We start from the raw sequence: 12,955 nt of genomic DNA on the forward strand, positions 1-12,955 counted from the left end.
TTTTATACAGAAATAATTACTAGATAAAAAGAACTTTTTATATGCAACATTTTTAAATTTTCTGTTGAATCATATAAACTTGACTTGACTAGCTTAAACGATCAAAAAAAATTTATTTGATAGAAATAATACTGAAATGTCATTTTGACATTGATATTGATTTCCATAGTAACGCACGTATATATTAATAGTTTAGTTGCTAGGACCGCAGACCCCTAGCAACCAATAATAGTGGATTCGATTACGGATTTCTTCCGAAATAACTTTTCATACAAAACAGAATTAACTGAAAATGAATTAAATTCTACTTAAAGATGGCTAAAAGTATTATAATTATTATAAAAATGCATTGGCATCGTGTTCTGATATATTCTAAAAGTTTCAAACGTCTAGCTAGTCGGGAAGTTAGTTGAAAATCGATTGCAAGATTTGTACCGGATAAACAACCACCGGACAAATAAGAATACGATCTAATAAAAACGTTGTAAAATAATATAGTTTCAAAACAGCCGCATTGTGTATAGAATAGCTCCGATCATGTGATAATGTAGCTAAATTTACAGATCTCTATTACTAAGGTAATATGTATATGTCAACGTTATTGGATTAATATAAATTTATATAAATTCATGCAGTTGCATTTAATACCTACTTTTGATACAAAAATATATATATTTTAGTGTCACTGCGGCCCATTGAAGGGGGAAAAGAATGCAGTGGTCTGATCTCAAAATTGTTTTCCCAGAGAGAATAAGTTCGAGTATCTCGGCAGTCTACATAATACACATGTACCGAAAAATAAACAGAATGCATTGTTGTTTTTCTCGAATGGCAACTACTTAAGTATGTACTGGCCCGGCGAATAATGCGGTCCTGCTTTTTGCGAGAGTATCTGAATGAGAGACTCCATGTTGATATCGAAATGCTTTTAAATTTTTATTGATTAAAAATAAACAAATGGGTATCACGATAAAAAAAAACATACGAATGAGATGTCATAATAAAATATTAGTAGATTGTAAAACATCCGTGATTATTAATCTTATCCAGTAACTATAGTTATGAAATAAAAACAAGTTTTCAATAGTCGGAAAACTAAAATTTATCGGTAAAGATTTTCCCCATCGATTCAAAACAATTATTAAAACCAGTTTATTTAGTATATCACCCAATAATAATTGTTCCATAATCGCTAGATTTAACTTGTTTTTTCTTATATTAAATACAACTTTGTAGAACTTAAAAAGGGCCCACATGCCCAACGTAGGTCAAAATGGAGATTTTATGGTATTTTCAGAGCATAACCCTGGACATTCCTTAAACGTTGTAGATAATCTATTTATATAATTTTGAAGCCTTATTATCTTTTATATTTATTTTAAACATTTTATGACTGCATAAAGTATTTTAATTACATAAACTAGTATTCTTTTAAACCTCTCGATCTAATGTTTTAGAATATAGTCATATTTCAGTACATCCATGTGCAATGGTGTTAAGATTTTTTAGATTTATTAATTTTTAAACTCATTTATAAAACCATCAATAAAATTAATGTTAACATTATATAGTGAAATATTTACGATAGAAAAATATATTTTATAATCTCTGTGATCCCAAATTTGACAAGAATAAGGCATTTTGTTATTCAAAAAATGGGCACGATTAATACATTTGAAGACAATTCTAAAGATACTGATTATAAGCTATGTTTCTGACCATTCAAATGTGATAAACATCCTACGAATAATGATTGTTTTATAATAATTATTGACCTAAGAATAAGGTAGTATTTTTTTGAAATACGCCATTTCTATTGGCATTTCCCAGTGGTTAGGCTACAACATACGGCCGTAGCCATAAATTGACAAATGACAAATGAAGTAGGGAGTAAGATCATGTTAACGCGCGTGTTTGAACATGTGCCGTTTTAAAAAAAAACTTTTAATTTTTTTTTCGGTTCCCGTCCACGTCTCAACATGTCTAATCTCGGCATTTCTATTGTACCGATCAAGTTTCGGAGACGTATATATAAATTGAGAGCATTTTTTGTCATAAACTATCAACAAAATTGACATATTTATTAAATTATTTCCTCATGGTATTTCAAAATTATATTATTATGGTTACCATACGTTTAAAAAAACGTAAATACATAATAATATAAGCAAAGAGTTAAACTGCATTCAAAAATGAACAGTTCCATTTTTCTTTTCTCGGGCGCAATTGCGGTCAATGAAATTCAGAATTTTAAATCACAGGCATGACGCAAACAGTGAAAAACAAAGGGACATGTCAACGAGACAGCAAATAAACTTAAATCATTTAAACGAGCTGCATTATCTCAACTACTGTCCCAAACGGGAAAATACAGTTTTTTTGTACGGTCACATTCAATTTATTCCGTCACTGAAAACTTACTGTAGATCGAAATATGGTGCAGTCAGGTTTATGTAGTGTATATTATCAATATTTGATATGATATAAAAATAATCACAAAGAAAACGAATGGAATATCATTTTTACGCACTTTATCGATTAGTTCATTTTAACAAATAAATTATAAGTATAGTAAACCAGCAGCAGTATCACCCGGCGCTGCCCAGGAGTGGAATGGTTTAATATTTGAAAAAATATCTTAAAAATTAGTACATATTCAATTTATTATTTTAAGGCATATATAATATAAATATCCAATCCATCATTCCAGGGCTTTTCGATATACAATATTTGGTGGCTTTTCCATTTGGTGCCAAAATATATAGATGTTTACTACTCCTCACTCTTGATGCCGCTACATACAAATCGTCCGTGAGTGAAGCATTCCGATCTAATGTGGGAGCACTGTGTCGCCCGCGCCGCGCCGGCTCGGTTGGCTCCCTGCCGATTAGCGATTCTAATAACATAATTATTTGCATCTAACTTTGCCAATTGATCTCCGATCGAGCTGAAATAAACGCCAATATTTTTTAAATGTACACATTCTAGCGACATTTTTGATAAAAAATTCGGGTTGCAACATTAACTTCCGCGTTTCTAGGCCTTTTTCCACAAAAACCGTAAAACTGTCCCCGGAGTGCAACGGGTTAAATCTGAAATTCGAGACCCCAACCACGCACTCCGGCTCGTTGGCCTCAAAACCGACGCGATGGTACATAGCCATATCCAAATATATTCTTCAAATTATAGTATAGATGAACTATTTTTTTTTATTCAACGAATAATTCACAAGATTTAAGAATGTAACATTCTTTTTATTGAACACATTTAATTTGAAAACACTTTTATAATATAACAATGAGAAAATATATAACCAACAGAAAAAAAACTTTCTTTTGTTTCTATACACCCAGCAGGATCGTACCGACGTCTCTCGGGATTTTCGCCCACGCATATTGACCACAATGCTATAGACATCATATATAATTGCGACAAATTTTAACTAATGGCTCTTATAATACTCTCTGAAGCGCTTTCTAAAATGAGATTGGCAATCAGCTTTTGTATTTTAAATCGAAGTATGTATTAATTAGGGACCTACTCATTTAATTTTGGGAAAAAATGTATAAATGAATCAGTATTAATCCAATAATCCATTAAAATAATATTTAAAATATTTTATTTGGTTAAAAACTTTTACTCAGTGTGTACACGGGTTTACAGTCCTTATTTATGTATGATAATTTATTAATAGTATGCATAATATAGTATTTGATCGATTTTGAGTACAATACTTCACCACAATCAATATCATATTTTATACATCCTTATTAGTGTACTTATTCAGGTTATGAGTGTCAGAACGTTTCAAACGAATGTATTATCATCATAAAAAGGTCACGTGAAAAAAAATTAACAATAATCTGGATAAAATATTCACGAAGATATAAAAATTTTAAAAAAATTGCATCAGTTGTTTGTTAAGCAAAATGTCAGACGATGATCGATTATGTTTTAGAAGAAAAAAACTGAAAACATTGTATTTACCGCAAATGATCGTATGATTAATGTATTTGATATCCATACTCGTTTAACGGTAAGATTAATTGACGGTTGCTCTGACACGGATATTATTAGAATAAAAAAATAAAAAGTTTATCTATCACAAGGATAATTTTATCGATATTAAATTATGTGTTTAGTAGATTAGGTAGGTTTCCAAATTCTGAACACTAACTATTAAAAGAATATGATTTTTTTAAAACTTAATCCAAATAACGGGCAGGTAATACTTACTGATCATTAATAAACAATGTTAAATTGTTCAGTCAAACCAGCTCAGTGGCGGAAGTCCCTACCGTTAAAAAAATAATACTTTACAGAAAATAATAATTTTCAAATATAGTTTAATCACGCTCTAAAGAACTCTAAATTTTATAATAATATAATAGTTAAGTACATTTTAAGTTTTTACAATTAAAAAAATCCTTTCAAATACGTATTATGATTATTTTATATGAAAACTATCATTAAAATGTATTAAATTATTAAAGTTTTCAAATTTCCGCATAGAGGCATTCGATCACCCATAGTTTTAAATTAGGTAGTAGCATGCCACGATCTCCAAGTGACGCATATAAGGTACCTAGGTAAATTACAAAGATGCTGGAGTTGCTTCTACATGTGTAGCATTCTGTGGCTTATCAAAATTATGAAGACAAGTTTCATTTTGTCATAAATGACATTTTGTTACTGCTAAATTTGCACTTGACTTAACAGTCATTTTTCTATGCAGCAAAAAGAAATGCCTTTTGGATAAAATTTTTATGCAAAGTAATATAGTTTTAAATTAGGTAGTAGCATGCCACGATCTCCAAGTGACGCATATAAGGTACCTAGGTAAATTACAAAGATGCTGGAGTTGCTTCTACATGTGTAGCATTCTGTGGCTTATCAAAATTATGAAGACAAGTTTCATTTTGTCATAAATGACATTTTGGTCATTTTTCTATGCAGCAAAAAGAAATGCCTTATGGATTAAATTTTTATGCAAAGTAATATACTTACAAGGCTTTTTGTTTGGTTAACTTTCATAATATGTATAAGTTCCATCTCTATAGAAAAGGGTTTTTAATCATTTATTATAATAATATAATGTGTTTATTTGAAATCATCGCTATAACTAGGGGTAGGTATACTAAAAATATCTATGTCGCTAATCGACCGAGCTTTTTTCTGTCAATTGACTTAATACGCAAAAAATATTGTTACATCTATCGGACATTTGTAAAACCATTACTAATATTTAGAATAGAAGTAGTGGTAACTCCATATTATAGCAGTATGGGAAATATAAAAAAAAAATGTTAACCAAAACGTATTTTTCGTCGCTCTAAAAAGTATATAACAACATAAGCACATAATAATTTTATCACTCTTTTAATATCGCAAATGACGTTTTAAAATTTAAATGATTTCGTTGATTTAATGTCTTTGGTGCCAATTATTACCATTATAATCAAATATTGCCCCATAACGGGAACTGTCCAAGGGTTATCAATAATTGTTTTCCTCCCTCCAACAGACTCGATGCTGCTGATATTTCACTAGACTTTAATTAAACTCAGAATATGTCTTAAGCAGAACCTAATACGTAGTTGTATCTTATAATAATATTATATTGATATAAATACTCATATGTTTGATAAAAATCAATATTGAGTGAATTCCCATACGACTTGTTTGTTAAATCAAATATCCAATAAAATAAAACTCCAGAGACGACATTTATTAGTATTTAATTATAATCGAAATGTCAACGATATGGGGTCAACCTTAATGTGTCCTTAATCCATTTCCGATGGGAAAATCGAAAATTCACAATGAACAGGCCTTCTGCTTTTGTAAAATTTTTACGGACATGTTTTTTTTTTGAGTTAAAGAAAACATAGCCTAATTTAATGGAACAAAGAAAATAACAGATTATAATAATTGGACCCGAATGAATGTTTTATTAACTATCTGTTTCCTAAGACTATGTACACACAAGTTGACAACTGTATAGATATATCAACTGGGCTCGACTATTAAATTAACGCCCATTAAATCTAGGATAAAAAGTTAAAAAAAAATGAAGCGTTGGTGTAACAATCTATTGGAACAAATTATCGATGAATATAATTATTATAGTCAATATTTCAGGACGTTGTTAAATTTTTTTGTCTGTATATTATCATATCATACATGTGTATCGTAATTTCAGTATTATAGATCCCGGGTTTACGAGATCAAGAAATCTTGTGGTATTTCTGGATTTTTAATCCTATTATGGCTAATATTACCTTTGATATTTAGAGTAGATTAACACAATTAGACAAGCATATCAAAGGAATGATTTCAGGAGATAAGAAATAAATTTCGTAATACTAAGGTTTAAGTAACCCGCATGTAAAAGATTAGGCTTACCGTGTGCTTCGGAGTGTGCTGGTGTTCCACCTTCATATCTGCGCACTTGTTGAGAGCGGCGAGTCTTCTGAAGAGTGATTGCAGGGAGTCAGGGTCGAGGAACGGATGGTCACTCTGAACGCCGGATACGTTTATTGGAAACTGCATGTCTGGAAATAATCAAACGACGTACATTAGCATTTATAAAATACAAGAATATATTATTATGTAAAGTTGCATTGACATAATAAGGGGAGTAAAAGGATAATGATTTCAGAACGTTTTTCGCTCGGTTGAATTGGTAGAGCATTTAATAAAAAATAAAATTGCTGTCTTACGAGTTGATGTACTTAGTTAGGTATATTATTATTAATTATTGCGAGGTTACGTGAATGGTATTCTAAACGATAATTATCCCCATTATACAAAAAAAAACGTATTTCATTCTTATAATAGTAAATAAGGCCTATAATCGTGCAAATAAATCTGTAATGCGAAATGATGAATCTAATTAATATCCTTAGTAACCTATTGTTGGCTTAAATTTAAAATATAAAAGCTCCAACTGCATGCAAGAAGGTTTTTATTCAACATCACTGTTTTAGAGGCCATCCATAGACTGAAACATTATGCGGTTTAGAACCGTTTGCCATACTAAACTTATGATTTTTGTTCATGGAAATATATTTTCAAAAAGTATATTATAAGCATCTGATCGTATCCGTTTATACTATACACTTACACATACAAACTTAGTGAAAATATATTTTCATGGACAGAAATCATAAGTTTAGTATGGCACACGGTTCTAAACCGCATACGGCTTCAGTCTATGGATGGCCTCTTAATTGCTTCTTTAAATAGGTACTTACTGACTTTCAGCACATAATGCGAATGACGGCAATACTATAATCATATTGTTTTGAATATCTGTCGTCGAATATGCCTTTACTATAGGGAAAACAGTGCACTAACCTATACTTCAAAATACTTACCAATAGATTTACTATTGCAATAACAATAAATTTTCTATTATTAACTTTCTCTTAAAACAAACAGAGAAATGCTACATGCATTTACGGAAATGTAATAGCTTATATTATTATGATATATTCATTTACGACGTTAATTCGATTTTGTGGGTTGGCTGCTTCATGCATATCACCATTTAATTGGTGTCAAGCCGCATTTAACGTCCAACTCAGCTGTAGTATTGCCATGTTGTATGTAATAAACTAATTAGTTAATCCTTCTACCACATGTGCTTGATGGAAAATACCGGTCGGAACTTTACAGCCTAATATTAATTAATATTGTAATGTAATTTGGCGACGGTGAAATTGGGAACCTAACGGAATTTATGGATTTTGTTAGAATATTAATTTACTGCTAAAATTAAAACTACCCCAGCGCATCTATTCTATACACAAGACTGCTTTCGGCCGACACAACAACTATCTAGGGTAGGAAAGTATCGAAGTATTAGCACTTATTGTAACAATTACAATACATTAGTCGTAATTGTTACAATAAGTACTGTTTTAACAGCACCTCTCTTGGCTATGATAAATTTCAGAGCGAAATAGTCAGTTTTGACTGTTTAGACGGCTAACTTGTTACAATAAGTGCTAATACTTCGATACTTTCCTACCCTAGATAGCTGCCGTAGCGGGCCGAAAGCAGTTTTGTGTAAGTATAGAATTGCGTAAGTTGTGTAAGTATAGAAGTATAGAATCGCAGATTTTGTATGTATTTTTTGATGCACAAATATAGTTAATAATAATTATAAGTCAGTGCTAACACATTGCAGTGGTGACACGCAGCACTTGCAGCGTCGTATGGTGAGCGGGATAGTCCCGACTCTTCTGTAGACTCATCCATTTCAATTCGTGACACTCAGTATGCGGGTACACAAATCGCTTAACGTCAGCGGACAACAGAGCCAGTCCAAAAACAAACATTTTCTTTCTTAACTTTCTTCTTTAAGCACTACGGTGCATGGTTGCAGCATCAGTCCCGTGCGGCTCCGTCTCGGGACGGAATGAGCACTTAAAATCACTTCTTTCAGACACGTTTAAAGCGTCATAGAAAGCGGCCGTGCATATATCCACGGTTGTGCATATATGACGGGTGGTGGTGGGCACTTTAACGTAGCACGTATGTATTATATTATGTTTTTTAACTGACGTGTTATTTTTAACCAGTACTGTCTCAAAATGAAGATATATCATGAAAACAAACTTTCGGCCTTAATGATTGTGTATTTAATGTCAGTATATTGATAAAAATAGCTTGCATGCTTTAATATAAAATACATGATTATTATTCTATACTGACGTCTCACTTTTAAACGTTTAAAAACTTTCCGTTGTATTTTATTTTAAAATGTCAACTGGTATTTACACAAAAAGCGATGTTTCTGACATTTTAGCTTAGATTTTTTTCTCAGTATATTTTTAATATAAACAAGGCGCCATTATGTAGGTACTTGAATAAATTTATAAGAAAAACTGCGATTGCATGATTGAGCATGGAGGCGTTTTTTTTGTTAGGTTTAAAAGTTTAAATAAAACAAAGCCTTTATAATATAAAAAAAGCTTACCAAAAGAAAGGCAAGTCGTAGAATAATATTCTTGAAATATGTTACACGTTTTTAAATACTTGTGCGAAATAAATATCTGTCGTCCGTAACCATATGGGCGTAGGCATAAATCCGCTCAAATATGGTAGCATCACGAGGGCGGCCGGCGAAAGTTAATTTGATGTCATAAATATAATTAAAACTCACTGCAATGACAGAATGAATTTCATAATAAAATATGAATGTGTAGGAATGAACATAATATTAATATTAACAGAACTACCGTACTGGTGCGAGGAATAATATAATGGCGTGTAAAGGGCCGTTTATATTATGTACCAGTACCGTAATAGTGTAGTATCCGTAGTTGCGGGTAGAGTTCTCAATCTCGAGATTCGGGATGAAATTTTGAATTCTCAAGATTCGGGATTTCCAGAAAAGAATTCTCGAGAAATTGGTAAATTTCATAAAATCATAAAATCCGTGTAAAAACAGACAGATTCCAAAAAAATAGGTTTTTTTTTATTTATGTAAGAAGACAAACAAAATAGAAGTAGGAAAACAAAAATAATTGAATAAAATAAGGTATTAAAAAAGAATTTCAAAAAACACAGACTGTCAATGGTTATGTCTGACAATCGCGTACGCTTTTGAGACACAAAATTCCCTGATGTTGCAAAAATTGCGCTCATTTTGAGTCGAGGTTGGCTTAATTGTGTTAAATGCCCCGATCAGTGTTGTGAATTTTGTGTTTTCTGTCCACTTTTTCCATATAGAAAATCGTTTTTTCAATTAATATTTGATAATAAAGAAATCCCGAATCCCGAGAAAAGATTCTCGAGATCCGAGATTTCCCGATATGTTAAAAATTTCAATTCTCGAGACTCGGGATGGAAAATCTCGAAAAATTCTTGAGAATTCCCGTCGGGAAATTCCCGAAACCCAACTCTACTTGTGTGTCCATTCTATTCTATACACAAAGCGGCTATCGACGCTTAAAGTGATAAATATTATCAATTTATCATATTTATGTATTGAGGCGGTTAATCGTTACAATAAGTTAGCCGTCTAAACTAAAGTGTCAAAACTGCCTATCAGGCTCTAAAAGTTAACACAGCCAAGAGAGGGGCTGTTACAACATAGCACTTTTTGACAGTTTATACGGATAACTTATTATAATAATTAACCGCCTCAGTATATTGATAAACTACGGTCGATAGCCACAATGTGCATAGAATAGATTCGTTGATGCGAATAGTTAAAACTATAATGAGTGTATAGGGACGAAATATCGGAGTATTGGTCTCAAAAAGTACGCAAATATCGGTATCAATAATGATGCTTGTCCTCGATAGGTTTATTACTGAAAAAAACCTGATAATTCTTTGACGTCCCGAGGATTGTGATTGTATAGATAAAAGACTGTGTGTTTTTCCTTCTTCTTCTTACCTCGACTGTTCGGAATTTAGTTCTAGAACAACTACTACTACGTATTCTGAAAACTCTCATAAAGATACCTCTATAATATGCTATATAAATCACACTTATTTGTCTGCGACAAAAAATAAAGCGTTTGGATCATCGATACCAATATTAAATTTTGTTGAAATCAAATCAACTTTGAACGTCATTTTCTAATTAATATTTTGATGAGTAGCGGGACAGTAAAACTCGGTGTGATCGTATTAACACTATTATTAGTTATGGGGACAAATAAAATTTGTATAATAATATAATATTATATATTTAGGATATAGAAACTGGGAGAGATTTTATGAATACTTATGTTAGATGTCATTATTAGCGGTATTTATTTTGAGTTTCTCTGAATGGCCAAGTTGGTGGGCAAGTAAAATGTTTTTATCAATCAATAACTCTATTATTGAAAATAGATTTAGTTTATATTTGTAAAACATTTATTTATACCTTTATAATACTTAATTTGTGCTTACACTTGGTGTTTTATAACTATGTTATTATAAACTGTACATAAACCGATACAACATGCCAAATTAAAAATTAGGCACAGGAAAATCCATTATAGTGTTTAATTATTACTTCATCATGAAATAATCGCTACTTGGACTGAGGTTACTAATTATTATACAAACGGACAGTATTTAACCGTGATTTTAGATTTATCTAAAAATACACACGACTACTTCTAAAACCCGTGAGCGACTGGCGAAAATATTTGGATAAATTTTAAATAAAGGAAACAAGTAGGTACCTACCAATAAGGCAAACGTATTTCGCAAATCTGGACATGTGTGTCTGTCTAGGACGTCGAAGGGCAACGGAAGTAAACCAGACATCGCGTAACCCGATAAAAAATTACAGTCCTGTTAAACCTTTTATGTTAATTAATACATTTTGTATTACTTTCAAATATGATACAAAATGTTATCTACTTTCAATAGGTGACGAATACATTAGTATTGTCTGATTTTTATAAAAGGTATTTCGGTATCGAAAAATACTGGGCTACGGGTTTTGAAATACTGGTATTGCAATCTCTAGTCTGATACTGAGTGTGTCCGTTCCAATTCTAAAAAAATCTTACACGATTTTAGACTGAATTAGTTGACGTGGGTCTTTTTAAATAACAGCAATATATATAAGTAATTCATTTTGTAAGAACGATATTACTTTTTTAAAGAAAGATTCTTAGTAATAAGCTTTAATATGAAATCTTACGAGTGTCTATTTATAATTATGATTAGATAGATTATTCCTTATTGTACTTAAAAGATTTTCTTGGGCTAAGTAATTGAATGGAAACCATGAATGTGTGATATTATCAGAGTCTTACAGAATGTATGAATGGAAATGTTATTAACTGTACTAAACGAAATAACGAAAATTATTAATATCATCTAAAGCACATAATGGCATGAACTAATTTGGGGATGATTAATGTTTCGAAGACCATTTATTATTTGCCCGCTGTCTATTCAATTTGATTATTTTGCCTTAAAGATATTATATAAGTTATAAAGAAATACACTTGCTTAAATGATATACATAATAGGTCTTATGTTTTTAGCGAAAATTCCACTTCTTTACTTGGCGTTGACAACTATCGAAGAACCACAGAACGCCATGGACAAGTCACTTACGGAGGTAGTCAAAAGAATTTCACAACCTTAACGATCAAAAATTTGTCGTAGCATTAAATATGTACACAAAAATGACCGTACAAAACAAAATATTTATCTATGGGGTTGCATAATTAGATCACTACCCAATATGTTTGTTTATCCAGCGAAAAGGCTGCAAACAAAACATGCGATTTTGGTACACATCATGTAGTCACGCACGATTTTCTGATTGCCCGTTCGTGCTTTTCACAATGTTTGAAAACAGAAAGAAAAACAAACTCGCCTTTTGTAAAATACCTGACCCATTAGGGAAAGGTTACGTATCTACATCTTTCAAGATTTTCATATTCTTTTTCATACCTGTGATACTTTCAAAAATATGAATGAAAGGATATTGAGTTGCTCTAGCAGTCTAGCATCTAGAGTTGTACGTATGCAATTTGCCGTAACACAGTTCTTCGTGAGATGTTCTATCGGAAATAGACGGCCGTATAAAATATATAATATATCGTATGTAATCTTTAAAATACGTTATAAAAACCACCGGAGTACAAGGAAAAGACATACAAAATAGGTAAGTAAGTAAATTAGAAATGCAATCATAATATCGTATATTTATATAACATTCTGGTACGTTCTCGTATCACGTCGTACCTATCAAATATCTGATTATAAAGATGCCAATCAATATCAAATTAATGTTCTTATTGAATCTAATAAAACTGGAACAGTACTGTCTCCAATGCTCCACGAACAGTTATTTTTTTATCTCAATGGTTTCTTTCCGGTAAGACAGCTCACGGTAAACTGTGCTACGGCGACATGTAATACGTACAATTTACAAGTAACCGCTAGCATCATCAAGGATTTGTAATTTATTATGGCTATG

At 31.4% G+C, this 12,955-nt stretch overlaps 1 protein-coding gene across 5 annotated transcripts in view; it reads right to left on the reverse strand.

Annotated features, from left to right (window-relative positions):
* cv-c (RhoGTPase activating protein) overlaps positions 1–12,955 on the reverse strand; it is a 705,315-nt gene that overhangs the window by 79,658 nt on the left and 612,702 nt on the right. For all 5 annotated transcript variants that reach the window (XM_085957156.1, XM_085957154.1, XM_085957155.1 and 2 more), the window contains one exon: positions 6,406–6,554. In XM_085957156.1, coding sequence (XP_085813282.1) covers positions 6,406–6,554 — 149 coding nt within the window. The remainder of the gene's footprint in view (positions 1–6,405; positions 6,555–12,955) is intronic.

The sequence above is a fragment of the Rhyacophila brunnea genome, unplaced genomic scaffold (genome assembly GCF_057557595.1).
Source record: "Rhyacophila brunnea isolate RB1 unplaced genomic scaffold, BYU_Rbru_1.0 scaffold_6, whole genome shotgun sequence".
NCBI lineage: Eukaryota > Metazoa > Arthropoda > Insecta > Trichoptera > Rhyacophilidae > Rhyacophila > Rhyacophila brunnea.